This window comes from Microtus oregoni, unplaced genomic scaffold (assembly GCF_018167655.1).
Source record: "Microtus oregoni isolate MIOR12 unplaced genomic scaffold, Mior012 000016F_ref0000370, whole genome shotgun sequence".
Classification (NCBI taxonomy): domain Eukaryota; kingdom Metazoa; phylum Chordata; class Mammalia; order Rodentia; family Cricetidae; genus Microtus; species Microtus oregoni.
Window position 1 is genome coordinate 36002058 of NW_024543075.1, and position 20742 is coordinate 36022799.

Consider the following 20742-nt stretch of genomic DNA (forward strand, 5'->3'; position numbering starts at 1 on the left):
ATCTCCCATCGTAGTGCCCAGCAGTTTCCCAGCTCTGCACCTGGACGCTCACTGTGTACCCTTTGTTGTTTTCCAGACAATCCCTCCCCAACCCCAGTGCATTCTTTCAGCAAGTCCATCGAGCTGTTAGACTGAAAGGAGTGTGAAGAGCTTGTAGGTTTCCCAGTCGGGTAGAAAGGCTGGTCATTTAGTAAAAGCTGACCCAGTTCCTCAAATACCCGCGGTCCCCTGGAGCGAGCTTCTGCAGGCCTTGTTCCTGGCAGCACTCTAGACAGAGTCTTGGAGGTCTGGGGTGGAAGTTCATCTCTGTGGCTGACTGGGCTTGCGGAATGCTGGTCTTTGGTTCTGGGAGCAGAGAGTAGCAAAGGGGGCAGCTGTGTCTTACCTTTGGGATCTCTCTGTTCTCCATCTCCAGGCTGCATAACCACTGAGGGCGGGCAGCTGTCCCGGGCAGATGCTGTAGCCACTTATGGGAGCTTACAGGGGTCATCCTCCTTGTATCAGGGCCACCAGGCCCCCATGGCTCAGCAGGACTCTCTCAGCCACCCCGCACACAAGTTCCAGCCTCCAGCACTGTGCTCCTCGTCTGTCTGCTGCTCCCACTGCTCCCCAGTCTCACCTTCCCTCAAAGGCCAGGTCGCCCCACCCAGTATCCACCCAGCTCACAGTTTCCGGCAGCCCTCTGAAATGGTGCCCCACCAGCTGGGGGCGCTGCAGTGTTCCACCCTGCTGCCCAGGGAGAAAGAGCTGGCCTGCAGTCCCCATCCACCAAAGCTGCTGCAGCCCTGGTTAGAACCACCGCCTCCCGCAGACCAGGAGAGTACATCCCAGCGGCCAGGACAGCAGCTGATTTCCCAGCCTGTGTGCATCGTCCCTCCGCAAGACGTTCAGTCGGGAGCTCACGCCCAGCCCGCCATACAGACACCCTCCATCCAAGTTCAGCTGGGCCACCACCAGAAGCTGAAGCTCGGCCACTTTCAGCAGCAGCCACAGCAGCAGCCACCGCCCCCACCTCCACCTCCTCCACCCACCCAGCATGCACCACCACCCTTGCCTCCATCCCAGCACCTGGCTTCCAGTCAACACGAGAGCCCTCCTGGGCCTGCCTGTTCTCAGAACGTGGACATCATGCATCACAAGTTTGAGCTGGAGGAGATGCAGAAGGACTTGGAACTCCTCCTGCAGGCTCAACAGCCCAGCCTGCAGCTGAGTCAGACCAAGTCTCCTCAGCATCTACAGCAAACCATCGTGGGGCAGATCAACTACATTGTCAGGCAGCCAGCACCTGTCCAGTCCCAGAGCCAGGAGGATTCCCTGCAGGTGAGCCATCATCCCAGGACTTCTCAGGGCATACAGCATCTGGTTCCTTCATCTAAGTGGGTCTACAGCTAAGCCCTCACATTAGCTCTGCGCTCAGCAGCTGTGGAGGATATAGTACGTGGTCTATAGAGATCTGGGCTCAGGGGTCTCTAGAGTGGCCTGACTTAGCCCTATTCCCTGGGGTGACATTGGGGATTTTGTTCATAGATTGTATCTTTGAAAACATAAAGGTACTGGGGGAAGAGAGGACAGGAAAGGACAGGAGAGAGAGAGAGAGAGAGAGAGAGAGAGAGAGAGAGAGAGAGAGAGAGAGAGAGAGAGAGAGAGGAGAGAGAGTCAGTCTACGGAGAAGCTAGGGGTTGATGTTGGGCATCTTCCTCTGTTGCTGTCCAACTTTTTTTTTTTTTTTTTTTTTTTTTTTTTTTTTTGAAACAGAGTCTCTAACTGAACTAGGAGTTTGCCAGTTTGGCTCAGCTGGCCGTTCAGCAAGCCCCAGGGATCCACCCATCTCCACATTCCAAGCACTGGGGTTATAGGCACGCACTGATACTCTTGGGTTTTTTATGTGGGTTCTGGAGGATTGAGCTCAGGTTCTCATGTACTCATGGAGAGCAGCATGTACTCAAGCCCAGGAGATGGTGCCATCAGAGTGTTGCGAGACCCCTTCCAGTGTCAGGATAAGGGGGCAGTCGCTCCTATCTGTGAACCCTTTCAAGCTGGGAGCTTAGGCATACCTCGTAGGGATGCCTACTAGGAGAGAGAGCTCTAGGAGTAGAATGAGGGTGGCAGTAGACCTCGGTTGCTGGCACTTTTACAACACTCCAAGGAATATTTTGACTTTATGTCTGTAAAGCTAGATATGTTTTATGCACACATATGGAATACCATACCAACAGATGGTACCATCTGTAGTGTGTAGGTGCGGTAGGGTTGGTGAGTGCAAGCAGTTTGCTTCGAGACTATACAGAGTGTTGAGAGGAGGAGCTAAGACTGGGGCCCAGGTCTGCTGATTTGTCTATAATGCCACGGAAGAGGCTCTGATCTCTGTTTAGGGAATGCTGGAGAATTGAATGCGGATCCTCTATTTTCTCAAGATGACTAAGTGAGTGCATTTGTGTCTTTGGGATCTTTGCTGTTTCACGTCTTAATTCATACTTCCTAATTTTTTCTAGATCTTTTTTTCTAGATCTCTTGTTCCAGCCTATGTCCCCATTCCTTCTCACATTTTCCACGGCAGTGTCTCCTTTAAATCTATGGTTACACATCTCCAGAGAGGCAAACATAAGGCTTCACATTAATGCTTCATCAGGAATGACTTTAGATAATGCTTCAGGTGTCATCTCCGGAGGCTCAGTTCCTTTGAAGAGATGTAAAATATTCCCTGTGCTGGCAGAGCAGAATCCAGGGTTCATAGAGGACCACAGCTAAATATTAGCTCAGATGTTGCAGATTTGTGAGTGTCTCTCGGTGATAGGTTAAGTGCTTGCTACCAGGCACAAGACCTTGGGTTTGATTCCTAGCACCACAACCATAATAGTAATGAAATAAACCCAGATCAAAGCCAAACTAACCAGTCAGCTATCCAACTAGTCAGCCAACCAGCCAAACAAACACAACATGTTAACATTGTTAAAGTGAACATCACAGAGTTAGCTCAGAATTCATGGTTTGGGTTCTATTCTAAGACTATGGTATTAGGATACAGTTTCAGGAAGAGATTAGATAAGGTGTGTGTGTGTGTGTGGTGTGTGTGTGTGGTGTGCATTGTATGCACACGTCTGTGTGGGTATATGGATATGTGGATGTCTGGGGTTGTGTAGATGACGGTGCACAGGCATTTGTGTGCCTGTGTTCGTAGAGACCAGAGGTTGAAATTGGCTATCTTCCTTGATAACTCTGCTTTAAATTTTAAGGCAGGATTTCTCATTAGACTAAGAACTCACAGGTTGGCTAGGCTGGCTGGCCAATGAGCCTTTCTCTGCCCACTACCTCATCTCTGGGGTTTAGACGGTGGGTGGTTCATCCCCACGTTCTAGGTGGGTGCCAGGACTCTGAATTCAGGTCTCCGCCGGGCACTTCATTGACTGTGCCATTTCCCCAACCCAGATTATTTTTCTTTTTGAGAAAATTTAATTCATTCATGGTATGCAGACAGTGACAGGGCAGAGCTCAGTGGGCCTTAGCCCTGCTGCTATTCTCTGCAAGAAACCCATCCAAGGTCATATTCCTTTTCTAGGTTACAGAGGAGCCACCAGCACCTGAAGGCCCAAAGCCAGCTCTACCCCTCGACAAGAACACTGCTGCGGCCTTGCCTCAGACATCCGGGGAAGAAACTCCTCACAGTGTCCCCCCAGTGGACAGCGCCTCCCAGCACTCCTCTCCAAATGTGGTGAGAAAGGTACTAACACAGCCTAGTGCGGGGCAGCAGGCACCTGGAGGAGGGTGATGGATGGGGTGCGGGAGGTGTATCCCCGCTCTGTCCCTGGATACTAGCCAACCCACTACTGAGTGAGCACTCCCGCATGGGCCTGCTGGGCTTCATTTGGAGGGGAAGGAAGGGTCAGTTTGTTCTGTGCTCAGAACGGTGTGTGCTACCTGATGACCGTGATCTAACGTCACCTTCCAAATGTCTGTCTGAGGTGGGCATCACCACCAAATAGTGAAGGAAAATGAAGATTAGGGCCTTACGGCTGCAGGAAGAGCTGAGCTTTACTTAAGAACCCAGTACACAGCCATTATCCTTTCTCAGTGGAAACTGGGGAAGATATTGGACGTGGCTCTCCACTACCCAAAGTTATTGGCTTTAGAATTAGATCAGTAGATTTGGCTGGGTACGTGGTCTGCAGCAGGGATGTCCTTGTAGAGGCAGTTGGACACCTATGGATATGGAGATCCTTGGAAGATGGGCTATCAGGGGCCTCTCGTAGCATCCATTCATCTTGGCAGTAACTCAGCCCCACACTCCTGAGCTGTCTGTCTCCCGTGTTCTTTTCCTCTTCACTCTGTCTTCCTTCTAGCTGGACTGTCAGCACTGGGCCACGTCCTCCACCCTAGCCGGTGTCCCAGGGCCCTTTCCTTTAATTGCCTGCCTGGGCCCAGTGTCTCAGTCTTCCTGGTCCTCTAAAGCCCTGGCTCTAAAGCCCTAGTCTTGAAGTCTACAACTCCAAGCTTGCACACCAGCGCCTTGGTATCCCTGTGGCTTGCAGCCTAGTTCTGCTCGCTGCTCCCTGTACAGCCCCTCGTTTCCCCAGCAGGGCCATCTTAGATCAGGCAGCCTCACTGTACTGAAGACAAGTTGAGGAAAAGCAAGCAGTGGCAGAAACAAAACACTGGCTGAAAGCTTCTGACTTTCAGAGTCCTGGAAGGCCTCTGATGCTAGCAGCCTTTTGTCTGTGCCTGTCCTGTTCTGTCCTATCTACCCTGTTGAAAATGGTTTGGTTTACAGGTGCCATAAATAGGCCCTTTGTAGCTCTTAATTGTTTAACTGCTTATATATGGGCCATCTAATCCATCCATTTATTTATTCATTCAAAGTTAACAAACCTTATACACATTCATACAGATGCACACATGTGTCCTAGAATTTCAAATATTATAGGTGCTCAGCACATACTGGCGTGTGAGGTGGTGTCTGGTGAGAGAGAAACAGACACCGTAGTAAGTTACGCTGGAACAGTACAGTCACCATTGAAGTGCCTCCTCTTGGAGCACTTCCTTCTGGGAGAGGAGGCTGCTCACGGGACACCTCCTGGAAGCCTGTTTTACACTGAGGTGTAAAGAATCTGGGCCAGTAGAGGGGGAAAGGAGATAGTGGACAGGAATCTTGGAAGGCAATCTTGGAAGGTCAAAGTTGAGAGAAAGCCTGGGCCTTTCTTAGGGGGTTCAGCTGACTTGGCTTGACAGGAGCAGGGGTGCACTGGGAATGGAGTGATGGCAAGGCCTTGCCTATTATACTTGAATTGGGATTCACTACTGGGGCTGGGGTGGTTGGCCGAAGGATTTTCAGCTAGGAGGGATATGACTTGAATTAAATGTAAAAGGTCAGTAGTAAGAGAGACCAGAATAATACCGAGGAGAGAAGCTGAATGAATTAAGTAGCCATGGAAGGAAGAGGAAGCCAGGATTTCAAGGGCCATCAGAGGACAAGAGCTTTGAATTCAGCGTCTGGTTGATGACAGGAAATGAGACAGAGAAAGTCCTTTGCCTCAAAATCAGGGTCTGTCTTGGTCTGGGAATGGAAATACGTATCTAAAGAACGTGCTGGAAGGGAGGGGGGATGTTGCTTTGAATTGCTGTTGCTCTCCCATGGAAACCACAGTAGAAGATGACCCAAGGCAGCCATTTTCAATACCCTTGGTTCAACAGGAAGCCTGGGACTTGCTGGCACTTAAGTGTTGGGAAAGCCATGCAGAAAACACTGCTTTTCATTTGGTGGGGTGCATTCGTGTTCCTACACACAGTATGGAGGAAGGGCGGGGACTGTGTTCAAGCACAGAGACTGTTGCCTGTGTGAGTGTCTCTATGGCTCTCTGAGAGACAAGGGGACATGGGTCATTCTGGGTGAATGCAGGTTGGCAAAGGGTTAGTGAAGGCTCTGGCAACTTCTTGTTCTGAACCGTTCTTGGTCATCGTGACTTGGGGCCCATGTTGAGGTCTGAGGCAAGGGTCAGGAGAATGGTCTGTTTGGAAGGTCTCATGTCTGAGGCTTCCAGAAAAGGGCCTGTTATTGTGGGTCAGAGGGAGCTTTGGGTTGCAGTTGATACCATAAGGGAAGCTGCTTTAATTTTGAAGGAATTTATTTGCTTTTAAGCTGGGATTGAGCAAAATAAAAGGTATGAGGATATCAAATATTTTTAGCACCTCGTTGATGAATAATATCTTGTATGAATTTAAAAAAGCCAAATTTGCACAGGTTTTTACATGATGATCCCACCTTGTGTCTTTATCCTAGCAATACTATGAGGAGGCCGCTTTCTTATTCCCCTTTGAAAGATATGGAAACTGAGACACAGAGGGATTAAGTGACCCACCTAAGAGTTATACAGCTGCCTAAGGGCAATGTTAGAACGCAGGCTCCTGACTCAGCCTGTGCTCGGTGACTGGGCCCAATGGCCTCTCTGTACTGAGTGGGAGAAAGAGGACTCCATTTTGGCCTCTCACCTGCTGGATTCTGTCTTTGAAGTAGCCCTGGGCTTTGCTGGGGGAGAGTGCTTAGGATCCAACCCCCCTTGACCCTTGTTGTCTTTGTTAGAAGTGTTTGGGCCTGCAGCCACTCCTCAGCTGCGCTGGTCTGTGGGAGCCAGGGAAGTGGGATGTCCATCTGAAGGTCATAGACCAGGGAATCTATGGCACCAGGATCTTTTGTGGGCATTCCATGCCGACTCTATTGCCACTAGGAGGACTTTGACTAGAACAGAGGGCCTGTTGCTGCTAAGTGACCTTACCGTGAAGATGAGATGCAGAAGTTCTAGGCTGAGTTTTCTAGAAGGAGCAGCCCTGCTCTCTCAGTTGTCCCGCCACCTTCCATGCAGCACTGCCTGTTGACCAAACTCCCTAACCTTGGTTCAGCTACTCTGAAAAGCCTCATGGTCACCACTCCATAGCACATGCTCCCTACATCCCTTGTGAATCTGAAAGACATTTTTAATAGCTTCTTTTCATACTTGGGAACTGATCATCTGATGAAGAACACCCATGACCACATCCTTAGAGCACCCTCTAAGACCACAGGCACCACAGAGAACCCAGCTGAGTCCCTCATCACCTGCAAGAGAGCTCTCTGCCACACAGGGTGTAGCCCCAGTTCTTCCGAAAGGACTTGGAGGTCCCTGTTCATGGCTTACGGGGAGTCTGGGATGTATTTCCACCAAATGATGCGGAAGCACTAGGCACTTCCTGTGGCGGAGATTCTTAAGGAAGACGCAGATAAACAAAGGATACTCACTGAGGTGGAATGCAGCTGTACCATCGCCAAAGCACTTCAACACCTGCACTCTCAATAACCCTTTAACTGCTGCTGCATGGCATTTATATCAGCCTGAGGAGGAAATTCCAGCCCAGAGATGAGAAACGACTCACTTAAATTCTTACCCTGAATTATGTGAGAAAGTACATCTTGCCTTCAACAGTCCCTGAATACAGGGTTGCAGGCCAGATCTTGGATACTCAACCTCAGCTATGATCTTACAGCCACATAACATGCCCTGAAAGTAGCCAGAACGTTCTCAGGGTGATGAAGCCTTCTTAGGACACGTCCTGTATCCCCATCAGCACCCGCGGGACTGTGCGATAGGAGGCAAATCAAATACTCCTCAGTTGCCTCTGAATCTCTCCCCTTTAAAGCTCTCTCGTTAGTTCTCTCACGATTTCCTTCTCAGACCAAAACTAAGACCCTTGCCCACATCTCCTGGTCCATGAGGAAATGGGCATTTACTCATAGACTGAGGGTTTCCTCCAGAGTCCTGGGTAAATACCTCTGGCCATCTCTCAAGTCTCCAAGTTTTTCTAAATTTCACTAAACTGCCTTTCACTCCAGACTCACTGAATTCCGCTTATGCCTTTCCTCGTCCTCCCACCTCAGCCTCTAGGATCCTCTTCGCCTCTTTGTTTTTCTCAGATCACTAGGGCACTGGGTGCTTTTCAGTTCTTGTCTCTTTGTCACCTATGATCCTATCTGACTCTTGCCAGTGGGATGTCTATGCATCAGAGTAGCCATAGTTAATGTAGGAGCCCCTGAGCTGGATGAGCACTCACTGGCAATCAGAGTAACAACACTGCTATGAAAATCAACAGCCTTTACGTGCTGGGCAGTGGTGGTGCACGCCTTTAATCCCAGGATTCAGGAGGCAGAGGCAGGCGGATTCCTGAGTGGAAGCCAGCCTGGTCTACAGAGTAAGTTCCAGGACAGCCAGGGCTACACAGAGAAACCCTGTCTCAAAAAATCAAAAAACCAAACCAATCTAAATTGCACCAAATCAAAACTCCCCAAAACAAACAAACAAACAAACAAACAAACAAAAAAACCCACCATGTGACACCAGTTACTAGACAGGTTAGTTGCTTCCTCCCCTGCCTTGTTCGACTGTTTTGCGAACTTCTGTTAAACAACCTGACTCTCTGAAGCTATTGAAACACTCAGATATTTTGAGCCTTTAATTCATAAGACAGTATACCTCTGTAAGGTAGATTACCTATCCTTACCTGTGTCCTTGGCTAGAGAGCTTTCTGTGACTGTCTAAAAGACACAGCTCCCAAGTCGTTGGTCCCCTTTCCTACTGTCCATCAATTCCCTGCTCTTTGGTGATTTTAGCCACCGTGAACAACCTGAAACCAGAGGAGAGCAGGCATAACTTTGGAGCAACAGAAACAGATGCCACAAACCCAGGGCATTATACCATATATGAGATCATAAGCCCCCACACAGGATATAATTAGCATGCTTGACCAAGCAAGTTTAGAGACACGGTTTTCTTTAGAAGTTACCCATTTTTCCTTTCCTCCCTCTTTCTTTCTTCCTTCCTTCCTTCCTTCCTTTCCTTTCCTTTCTTTCTTTCTTTCAATTTTTTTTTGAGATGGGATTTCTCTGTGTAGCCCTGACTGTGCTGGAAATCTTTGTAGACCAGGTTGGCCTTGAACTCAGGACTCAGAGATTCTCTTGCCTCTGCTTCTTGGGTGCTGGAATTAAGGTGTGTGCCACCATGCCCAGCTTAAGAAATTGCTCATTTTAAACATTTAAGCAATAAACAGATTAGAAATAGGAAGTTAGAACTTCTATAAAGGAAGCTCTCAAGAAAGAAGACAGTGACTTCGCCTGGAGAAAGGCCGCCGTACGGGATTGTTAAGGACAAGTTAAGTCCTGCACTCTTAAGAGCCTCTGAAACAATCCCGGACTCTAGCAGTTCCAGCCATTCCTTTACACGTTATTCTCATTTGTTCTACTAGATGAGACCATGTACTAGTTAAAATTGTAGAAGTCATCCCTTCCAAAAGAATGTTCTTAAACCAATTCACTTTGTTGTTGACTAAAGTATGTTTCAGATATCTGGGAATGAGTTGATGAGGAACACCACGCCATCTTCCCTGCTTTAGCCCCAGAAATGTCACCTTCCTGGAAGAGGCAGACTCATAATAAACCTGGACATGTGTACTATGTGTCTCTTTATTATTTCACAGTTTCTTCCTCGGGCACCAGGTTTCTAGCCGACGCCCCAAAATTAAGACCAGCCAGCACTTTTCCCAGGCTAGGCCAGAATCCCTAGTCTTGGGCCTAGAGGGACTTGGGAAGTCTGGGTGATCACTCTGTGTCTCAGTTTACCTTCCTGTTAAAGTGAAAGAACAATGCTTTCTCTGGGCTTTGAGAATACCGTGTGGCAAGCGCTACAACAGGAACTGAACTCCAGAGGAGATGGAAGTGGCTAAGTGGGGATGGGCAGGCAGCAGGGTACAGTCAAAACAGAAGACAGGCCAGCAGGGTGACTAACAGAAGAGGCAGGAGTTAGGGAGATCTCAGGCAAGTGGTGACTCAAGGGTAAGGACAGTTAGAAAGATGAGTGGCTCCCGCAAGCAGACAGGCAGCAGACAGAAAGGAGAGAGAGCTGAAATGAAACCCAGGTGCTTGCTTAGGTGCACAGCACCCTGAGTTCTAGCCTTAGTGCCTCTAGAACTGGTGACGTGTACAACACTTGAGAGGTGGGGTAGGAAGATCAGAAGTTCAAGGTCATCCTCAGCCACATAGCAAGACCCAGTCTCAATAAACAGCTTGAAGTAAGAAGACCGGCAAAGAGGAAGAAAGGGACAGAGGAGGTGGAGGGGAGGGCAATTAGAGCAAGCCAGGCGACGGTAACTAAGGGAGGGAAGAATAGGTTCTTAGGTTCAGGGTGGTCTCCCCTCATCCTTAAAGCCCGAGTTCTAAAACATTCAGTAAACACTGACTCTTCTTTCCTGAACTAGAAAATAGCTTCCTTTTGCTCGCGAACTTCAGAATACAGACTTCATAAAGTCTGAAGGTGTAGGTGTGATAAAGAGGAGATGTCGGTACCCTGTTAACCGTTCAGATAGTAAGTCAGGATTTTGTGAGGCTTTATGGCAGGAAATGCACGTTTGCGCTCTCTTGTTTGACCTTTGAACCACACCGGGTGTTGCAGAGGGCAGGTACTCTCTTCTCCCCTGGTAGAAACTCCATCTTTGAGTGAGGTCCTGGCCAGCAGACAATGTAACCTCATTCCCAAGCCCTTCCCCAGCCCTAGCATGCTCGTTAGACGCCCCTCCCTGGTTCTCCCTGCTCTCCCTCACTGTGGCACGGGCAGCAGAGGACTGTGAAAGTCCCTTGGTTCTCCACTCTCTTCCTGCACTAGAAACAAGCACTTTTCGGTTAAATGGTTGGTGGCTCTTCATCCCACAGAGCCAGGAAAGCACCAAAAGTATTGACATGGTGCATATAGGTTTCAGAAATGCCATGTTTGTGAATCTGCACATGTGTGTGTGCATGCACACTCGCCCATGTTGTGTGTATACGTATTTTGCTTGTATGTATGTCTGTGTACCGTGTGCATGCCTGGTGCCCACTGAGGCCCAAAGAGGTCATTGCATCCCTTGGGACTTCAGTTACAAGTTGTGAGCTGCCATGTGGGTACTAGAATTCAAACCCAGGTCCCCTGGAAGAGTAGCCAGTCGCGTTGTTAGCCACTGAAGCATCTATCCAGCTCTGTCCTTGTGTTTTTATAGGCTATAGGATGGGGAGGGGGTCAGTGCTAGGTTGCTTTTGATGCTGCTTTTGAGTTCCTTCTCCCATGGATGTTTCCCATGTTTGGGGACTGCTAACAGCACTTTACTATGCTAGCACTGGTCTCCTGGTGACTGGCTATGGGTGTGGGGAAAAAAGAGGCAAGTTACAGGAGCAGTTCACCTGCAGACTTGCTTCAAAATAAGCTGTGGCTCAGTCTGTCTGCTCCCTTCTTCTTCTGTCATTGTATGAACTCATGTGCCACTGCATGAAGTAAGAAGTTGGGAGAAGGGACTTGAAGTCCTCAGATAAAGTATGTTCTTTGAGATTTGGCTTTATGCGGAACTCAACTGATTAGCTGGATGGTCTAAACAGATTCTGGATTAGTATCAAGGATCTCACCAAGAGCTTGCTGTAACATACACAGAACCCTGAGTTCAATCCTTAACTACTTTATAAAATTGGGCCTAATAGCATATGTCTTTAATCCCAATACTTGAGAGGAGGAGACAGAAGGATCAGAAGTTCAAGGTCACCCTCAGATATGTGTATATGTGATTCCTAATATCTGTCCTGGGTAGACAAAATGAACATCAGAACTACATTAAATATGCCATATGGGGAAAGGAGGAATAATACAGTTGAAAGGATTCATTTGCTCTATATTATAAAGTCATGCTTTAATCACCAGATATTGTCTGTAGATAAGGAAATACAGGTTATTAGTGAGCTCTGGTAGTGCAGCCAGCAGAATTAAGGGACAGCTCACCCCTCAGGACCCCATGGTCCCTCCCAGCAGAGGACAGGCTGCCTGCAGTCTCACTGAGCAACTAAGGGACAGCTGGCCCCTCAGGACCCCATGGTCCCTCCCAGCAGAGGACAGGCTGCCTGCAGTCTCACTGAGCAACTAAGGGACAGCTCGCCCCTCAGGACCCCATGGTCCCTCCCAGCAGAGGACAGGCTGCCTGCAGTCTCACTGAGCAACTAAGGGACAGCTCGCCCCTCAGGACCCCATGGCTCCCTCCTAGCAGAGGACAAGGCTGGCTGCAGTCTCACTGAGGCTCATGAAAGACCCTAAAGTGATTATTCTGGCAGTAGCAGAAAAAAGGAGAGAGGGCCAAGGCAGAGCCGAGTGGACACACAGGAGGACCCAGCCACACTCAGTCACCAGCCAGAAGGCCACTGGATTCTGGCCTTGATTCCTTTTGCTGGGCTCCATGCCTAATTCACTTTGCCGGAAGCATCGGTTCATCCTTGCTCTGTAGACTACTTAGAAAGTTAGAAAGTTTTTACTAACACACAAAAAAGCATACTTTCCACAGAAAGATAAATAAAAGGTGCTTAAACTGTCTATTTTGAAAACTGAGAAGAAACATAAACCAAGGAAACACAAACTTTAAGAGCTGATAACTAGTAAAGGAACAGGGTGGGGAGAGAAGAGAAAAAACTGATAACACCAAAGAAAAGAAAAAGGTGAAGGTGACAAGAGACAGAAGGGGACGGAAGAGGAGGGAGAGCAGCTGCGGGAAGGATGAGGAGGGCCAGACAGAGGGAGGAGCTGATGGAGTCGGTGGAGTCAGGCCTGGGCTGAGTGTGTCTGAAGGGCAGGCTGGACTCACATCTAGGAGAGCGCCCTCAGCTGGTTTGGGGTAAGACCCTGACAGGGTCCTCAGCAGCAGGATGGCTGTGCAAACTCATCCAGAAAAACACAAAAGAAGAGAAAGAAATGGCACTACTCACATCACCTTGTGTGTGCACAGAAAATCCAAAGCGAGTCTACCAAGGAATCTGAGTACAAGGTCAATCAACGCAATAATTGTATTTCTACGTACAATTAAAAAACAGAGATGAAAAGCATTAAAGATCATGCTTTATGGAAACATTAAAAACCTAAAGATGACTTTCTGGGCCTCATTTGTTTCTAACAAAGCCTTCTGCAGCAAAACACTACAGTGGGCGTCGGGGCTTGCAGGGGCTGCAGTAGCAGACCAGATATTCTAAGTGTTGTCAGAGATGGCATCTTTTAACCTTCACCATAGCTACCGTGAGGGTTAACTGAGGCGGTGTGTGTAAAGCCCCAGCAAATTGCTTTGCAGGTAAAAAATTGTTACTAAATTTCAGCTCTCCAAAGTCAGTCACGATTTCAGGGTGAACTCGGAGTCAGTCGTGAGTGGAACCAAGCTGCCCTTTCTTCAGCATTTGTAGAATCACCAGTCCCACAGTATTGCTTCAGAATTTCAGTCAGCTCATTATATCCTGTGCTCACCCAGACACTGCCTCTGGGCTTAGGAATAAAGTGGGTGAACAAATCAGACCAAAGTCTAGGCTTTGACGGAGCTTAGTTTCGTAGGTCAATAGCGTCTGATCGCTGTACCCTGGATGTGCAAGAGGCTGAAAGCACTGACGTTATGGGAGCATCAAGGGGATGGCATATAGCCTGCACTAGAGGATGAGAGAGCCTTTGTTACACACACGCGCACACACACACACACACACACAGAAGCATACAGACAGACACACACATACAAACACACATGTGCATGCACACACATACACACAAACACGTGCACACATAAACATGCACACACATACATACACACAAACTCATGCAATATACATACACACACAAGCACCCACACGCACACATAGAAGCACACAAACATGCATATACCCTTACGCACACAAACACACATGCACACACACACAAGCACACAGACATGCACACACACACACAAGCATACACACACGGACACACACACACACAAGCATACACACACATCCCCTACACACACCCCCTGGCAGTGGGAAGCTGAGCTCTAAAGGGCAGGTGGAACAGGGCTGGATAAAGGAGAATGTTGCACAGAGAAGGCGGACTTCCTGGACAGGGTGAGGGCTGCCAGGGGCATCTGACTTGTTGCAGCAGCTAAAGGCAGTGTCTGAAGGCCTGGGTCCTGGAAAATGGGGGGGGGGCTGTTTTCTGACTTGTGAACTGCTAAGGATGAGGGCAGGGCTCACCTGGGTCTTGGGAGGCTCTTCGGGATCTTTGCACTCACCCTGAAGAGAGTGAGCGTGCTGCAGGGTTAAGGACAAGGCATGACGTGGTCTGGTGTGTGTTTCCAGGTGTCTCTGGAGGAGACTGAGGAGGCCACTCCTCTAGTCTGGGGAGACAGGAGCACAGGTTACGCTGTGGCACTGTCTGTAGAGAGGGACATAATGAGTATATCTGAATTACAGGGCCTGGTGTTAGCTTGGGAGCAAGTTGGAGTGCCCCTATGATGCTCCCTCTAGCATCTGACTTATGAAGCAAAGTAACCAGGGAATCCACATTTACAGGGAAGAAGGCCATCTTTCTTTACTAGGAAATGGCTTTATTACCTTTATATTGATACCCGAGAATGTACTGAGTGTTTACTGCCCTTTGGAAATTTGGACACTTTCCACGTGGGGGAAAGAGTGACAGATTTGGGACACTGATCTTGAAAGTTTAGAGCTTCATGCTCTAGTGTTTTCCCTTTGATTTTCAAAAATAGACAAATTGGTGTATATTTGATCTTTCCTTATTCCCCCAAGAACAAGGCTTATTAAAGTTCCAAATTCATGAAAACTAGACTTAAAATTGGTCCCCTGCCTTCTCTTCTCCATCACATCTGTTTCTTCATTCTGGAAAACTTTACAATCAGTGACCGAAATCACCTATGTCTTCAACTCCTTAAGTTCCTTCTTCTCAGGAGCCCAAGTAGATAGATTTCTGCTTGGAACAGTCTCACCCCATCTGATGACCGCACCTGCTGGGGCCATGCTAGGATTGCTCTGGAGATCCCTTCCTGTGGTCTGGAGTGACTTTGTCATATATACCAGGCTAGAAGAGACTTTCTACTACCTTGATGATATCCATTAGTCAATGTTAGTACAAGCTGCAAGCTTGCCTCAGGCTCTGGTATTGAGCTGGGTTCTCCTGGACAGAATGGAGATGCCCTGGAACCTCGGCATGCTTTCAAGGGAGCAGCTCTGGAGTAGATCACAGTTTGAGGTTCTCATAACTTCTGGCTAGTTTTATATAGGATGGTATCCCATGAGATCTTCTAAAGGGAAGGAAGGGAAGCCACAGACAGTATTAGGCAAGGCTGGAGATGTGAGATTAGAAAGTCCGACTAATGCTTTGCTTAAGTACAGGACTAGGGCTGGGGTTACCGTCCATGGGGCGTGTGTGGGCCTCAGGTCAGGTGGTAGGTTCTTTCCTTTTCCCATTCTCTCTTTCCTGCATATATATATGTGCAACACACACACATACACGTATACACACAGACACACACACAACACAACACACCATACCTTAGCTTGCACTTCTGTGTCCTAACCTAGTAGCTTCCTTGGTGGTGGGAATTGGGACAGGGCTTCATAAGCTGCCTTAGCTCTCAGTGGCAGCCCCCAAGGACAGGCAAATGGAATCTCAGAGCTCTTGTGGAAAGGGTCTCACCTCCCTTCCTACACTCCCAGTTGACAGTCCAACTTTCTCCGTGCCCCTTTCTGCAGCACTCCTCCTCAGTGAGCATCATGGGCTTTTCCAACACTCTGGAGATGGAGTTGTCATCTACCAGGCTGGCGAGGACCATAGAGCCACAGATCCACAGGGTGAGCAGCCTGACAGCTGGCCCCACCCACACAATTCCGAACCTGCTGAGTGGCCCACCACAAACCGTGTCCAGCCTGATGAGTGTCTCAAACCAAGCCGTGCCGAGCCCAGCCAGTCACCTGCAACCCGTGCCAAACCTTGTGCGAGGCTCATTCCAGTCCTTGCCCAACCTGAGGGGCGATTGTTCCCAGGCCATTACAAGCCTGGCAAGCAACCACTCACAGGCTGGGCCCAGCCTAATGTCCGGACACACCCAGGCTGCGCCGAGTCTGGCCACTTGTCCTCTGCAGGGCATGCCTCCGGTTTCTGACACACATCTGGAGACTAGATCAGCTTCCAGTCCTGGCTCTGGCCAAACTGCAGAGAGCCTGGGTCCCAAGGATGGGGCTGAGTCCTTCATGGGGAATGCCCAGTGTAAGGTATGTCTTGAGAAAGTGACATTCAGCTTTGGCTTATGATGAAGCAAAAGGTTGGCCACTGGCAGCCTCAGCTTAGCCTCAGCTCAGCAGTTTTGCTGTTGGCTAGAATGTCTGACTTGGTTCTCGTTGACCTTTCACCTTTGACAGATGGAAAGTGAGGACAGCTCTCGCTTCACAGACTCAGTAGGAAAAGGCCCCGCAGCCTCCAGTCTGGATGTTCCCAAGGATTTGGCTATTCCCTCAGAATTGGAGGAACCAATTAACCTTTCCGTGAAAAAACCTTTCCTGGCACCAGTGACCAACACGTCTACTGCTCTTCAACAGTACCAGCGGCCAAAAGGTGAGTCTTGTTTGCTGTCGGCCACAGATGAGAGCAGGTGAGGTGGAGGGAGGCGGTGGGCTCGGCTTGGGGGATGCTGCTTATGAGGCTGGATTTGCTTCTGTCCCTTGGAAGTGCTATACACACTTCTGCTTCCCTGACCATGGGCAGCACTGATCTGTGGGGCCTCCTTCAAATCTTCCCCATAGAACACATCCTGGTGAGTCTGACTTTGTATTGTAGGCACACTTGAAGAAATCACTCCAAAAGAGCTAGCCTTGGTCAAAATTTGTGTGGTATGTCTGATGGATCTAGTTAGGACATCAACTCCGTCCTTTGTGAAATGGCTATCTGCCACTGCCCCAGTAAATGGGACTCACCAAACTCCTGCACAGAGTAGGGGACAAACACCACAGAGAAATCACTTAGTCCCTTACTGTGTAACAGCACAATTTTCCATGTACTTAGCTGTCATGTAGAATTGTGCAGTGCCTCGTAACAAAGGGGATTTGGACCACTGGAGATAGGCTCCCAGTTCCTTCTTAGGGAGTGGGCTTTTTTCCTTCTACCACATAGGTTCTGTGGGTTGAATTCAGGATGTCAGACTTGGCAGCAAGAACCTCTACCCACTGAGCTGTCTTGCCAGTCCACCAATATCCTGTCTTAAGGTGATTTGTTTCAGTGTTGATCAGTGGTTTGTTTTATCCAATAAGGGATGGTCAAGAAGTTAGAGTCAAACACTGACCACCTAGGATTTTTCCATGTGTGGTGTTATTGAGTATTTTGAAATAGATCAGCCTATTCTGTAGGCACTTACTACATACAGGAACAATGATACCACCAAATGGACTGTTTTTCTCACTTTTTTTTCTTTATACTGACAGACCAACTGAAAAAGTTATTGGTCCCTATTACATAAGTAAATTACCTTCTATCTTATGCAATTAAATCAAAATTTTAGGTCCAGATTTCCCAAGGAAAGTGTATAGTCCAGTGCTAATAAGTGGGAGTTCCTGTCTGTGCCTCGCCCCTCTCCCTGCCATCTGTGCTGTGCAGAGGCTCTGACCCCTGGGGTGGCTGCAGAAAATGCCAGGAGGTGGCACAAGTGTGTTGGAAACTGGTTATTTCTGAGCTCTGAGAAGATGGCTCAGTGCCTCACCCAGCTCTTAACTCTCGGCAGGCTGTGCTAATCTTTGCCAAAAAGATGGTGGCTTTCAGCGTCTCTCTGGAAGGAGACCTGCAGTAGATTGTTACCACCATGAGTGAGCAGCTGTGAGGCAGATGTGCGACCAAAAGTCCAAATAACAGAAATAAGCAGAAGGTCTAAGTTGGCACAAATGTATGTCACAGCTATTTATCTTTTGTCTTAGAGTATGAGAATTTTGAACAAGGAGCCCTAGAGCCGGATACAAAAGAGAATCCAAGCATCAGGTAATGACTCTGGGCCAACCTTCTTACCCTCAACTTCCTGGCCTGAGAGGCTGGCACAGGAAGTAATCCTGTAGAAGAACTAGAAGCAGAAATTTATCTATACTTGCCGTTACCGCCTGCTGAGCCTCAAGTGGGAGCCATGTGGTTGGGAGCCTAGGATAGTTAAGGGAGTGTTCCAGGCACGTTAGACATGCACTCTGTATGTGACAGTCCTTGCTCTTCAGGGAGCCCTCCCTTGACTACCGACAGTGCCAAAGGTCTTTGCAGTGTTTGACAGGGTTGAATGGGTTGATCTTGGCAAGAGCAAAAATGTGGACCTATAAAGGGTTAACTGGGGAGGCTGTTTATTTGTGGGATCATGAAGGAGCCTAACTTAGAGATGGAGCCTTTAAGGGCTCCTGATGCGACCCAGGGTGTGTCTCTTACCACAGAGCCATCAGTAGTGAGCCCAAGATCCCTTATGTGCGACTGGAGCGGCTTAAGATCTGTGCGGCCTCATCAGGAGAGATGCCGGTGTTCAAGCTGAAGCCGCAGAACAGGCAGGACGGGAGCTTCCTGCTGGTGATTGAGTGTGGCGCTGAGTCCTCCAGCATGTCCATTAAGGTACCACTTGGCTCTGCTTGGTCCAGGCTACGAGTATCTTGTTTTTCTTTGCTGCTGCTGGAATATTCTTATTGCTTCTCTGCCTTTTGGCTAAGACCAAGTGTAGAATATCCACGAGGGCCTTTTGTGAACCTCGGTGGGACGTAGCTTGTTGTCTGCTGCATGGGATCTGGGAGATATGGCAGGGTGGTTGAGCTGGGACTTGGCTGGCTTGTGGTCCGGGAGTGAGAGGCCCTCCCAGTGAGTCTCTGTCGTTCTCCCCCACCCACCCCATCCCTGCCAAACATTTGTCAGTACTGTGCTCCCACCGCTCAGACTCCCTTCTTCCCTAAGGTCAGCCAGAACAGCCTGCCTGATGCCACCCAAGGCCCAGGGCTGGGGGGAAGAAAGGTCACTGTCACATCTCTGGCTGGGCAGCGGCCACTGGAGGTGGACAGTGCATCTTCTGAAGAACAGAGACTGGTTCCCCGAACCCTTGGAGCCAAGAAGTGCACCCCAGCCCCCATCGAAAATGAGGACTTCTGTGCTGTGTGCCTCAATGGCGGGGAGCTGCTGTGCTGTGACCGCTGCCCCAAAGTGTATCACCTTTCCTGCCATGTGCCAGCCTTGCTTAGCTTCCCGGGGTGAGTCGTGATCCTGGCCAGGCCACAGCTCCCCCTTTTCTATGCCTGTCTTGGGCAGAGTTTCAGGGGAGGCTGCTGGGTTCTAATACAACCTCATCTGCTGTGCAGGGGAGAGTGGGTGTGCACCCTGTGCCGCAGCCTGCTGCAGCCTGAGATGGAGTATGATTGTGAGAACGCCCGCTATAGTCAGCCTGGAGTGCGGCCACCTCCCGGCCTGAGCGTGTATGACCAGAAGGTAGGGAAGGGTTCTGGGAAGAGAGTTTCCTGTGTGAGGCAGACCCTTGTGTCTACAGAGGCTGAGGTTTTTCTAGGAGGGGGATGACAAGCCTTTTTTGGGGGTGGCCTTTGTTAGTCAGTTGTGACATTGTTGTAACAAAATACCTGAGAAAATCCACTAAAGCGGAACAGAGTTATTTAGACTCACGGTTTCGTCCCATGATCACTTGGCGTCATTGTCAAGGTGGTGAGGCAGAAACAGTACAGTAGGGAGCATGGGGAGAGCAGAACTTCCCTTATGGCCTCCAGGGACAGTATATATCCTGCAAGGGAGTGGCCCAGATGACCTACTTCCTCCCTCTCTCCTCCACTCCTTAAAAGTCTCACCCACTACCCCCACTCCAGAAGAGAACTGATCTCCACATGAGACCAGAGCTTTCATGGTTAAGTCACCCTGCAAGGGCCCCACCTCTGAGTGGCTGCCCTGGGACCAAGTCTTCAATACAGGAACTTCAGGCTCTGAGCAGCGGCGAGGGGGGAATTTAAGGCTGCACCATGGCCATGCCTGACGACACGGCCTCTGGGAATCTATGTGATTGTCCTTTCCCTAGCAGTTTCCCTTTGGCCTGAGAGCCCAAGCTGCCTCTTAGGGTGGCTGACACCCTTGAGGTCAGAACCAGACAGTTACCAGGGTGACCATCTTTAGTTCTCACTGAGGCGGGCAGAACAGTGTGCCCTTTGCCATTTGTGCCTTCTGCAGAAATGTGAGAAGCTGGTCCTGTCTCTGTGCTGCAACAGCCTCAGCCTGCCCTTCCACGAACCAGTCAGCCCTCTGGTAAGGAGGCCCCATGCTTCTGCCTGCTGCGCTCCTTTCTGACCTGGGGGTCACGGCCACTCCTGCTTCCTGCTCTCCCTTGCACCTGCTAACATCAGACTTGAGCAAGCCTCTTCCTCCATCCCTACTTTAATACCTCTTCCTCCTCCTCCTCCTCCTCCTCCCTCCTCCTCCTCCATCTCCCCCTCCCCTTCTCTCCCTCCCCAAGGCCAGGCATTATTATCAGATTATCAAGAGGCCCATGGACCTATCGATTATTCGGAGGAGGCTGCAAAAGAAGGACCCAGCTCACTATACCACTCCAGAGGAAGTAGTATCCGATGTGCGCCTCATGTTCTGGAACTGTGCTAAGTTCAATTATGTATGTCAGTCTTGTTTTCTGTTTCACAGTGACCCTGAGATGGTCATGGCTGGGGGTGGATGTGGGCAAGGGCATCTGGGAGCAGAGTTCTGGGATTGGCTATGGTTTAAGAGCCCTCTCCCAAATGTGGGCCCTAAGCTTGAACTTGGAAGTATGGGAGGAGGTGGTGACTGGCCAACTGTGGGTATCTACTGAGATTACTTCTACTTTATGAGCTGCCACCAAATGGGTTACCTTGGGCCCCAGGAGAATGTGCCAAGC

General features: G+C 49.4%; 1 protein-coding gene across 2 annotated transcripts in view; it reads left to right on the forward strand.

The window, feature by feature from the left end:
• The window catches only part of Trim66 (tripartite motif containing 66), a 42983-nt gene that overhangs the window by 15851 nt on the left and 6390 nt on the right, over nucleotides 1–20742 (forward strand). For both annotated transcript variants that reach the window (XM_041666890.1, XM_041666889.1), the window contains exons 9-18: nucleotides 416–1320; nucleotides 3557–3718; nucleotides 15575–16093; nucleotides 16241–16433; nucleotides 17783–17843; nucleotides 18275–18446; nucleotides 18780–19069; nucleotides 19178–19304; nucleotides 20046–20120; nucleotides 20329–20481. In XM_041666890.1, coding sequence (XP_041522824.1) covers nucleotides 416–1320; nucleotides 3557–3718; nucleotides 15575–16093; nucleotides 16241–16433; nucleotides 17783–17843; nucleotides 18275–18446; nucleotides 18780–19069; nucleotides 19178–19304; nucleotides 20046–20120; nucleotides 20329–20481 — 2657 coding nt within the window. The remainder of the gene's footprint in view (nucleotides 1–415; nucleotides 1321–3556; nucleotides 3719–15574; nucleotides 16094–16240; nucleotides 16434–17782; nucleotides 17844–18274; nucleotides 18447–18779; nucleotides 19070–19177; nucleotides 19305–20045; nucleotides 20121–20328; nucleotides 20482–20742) is intronic.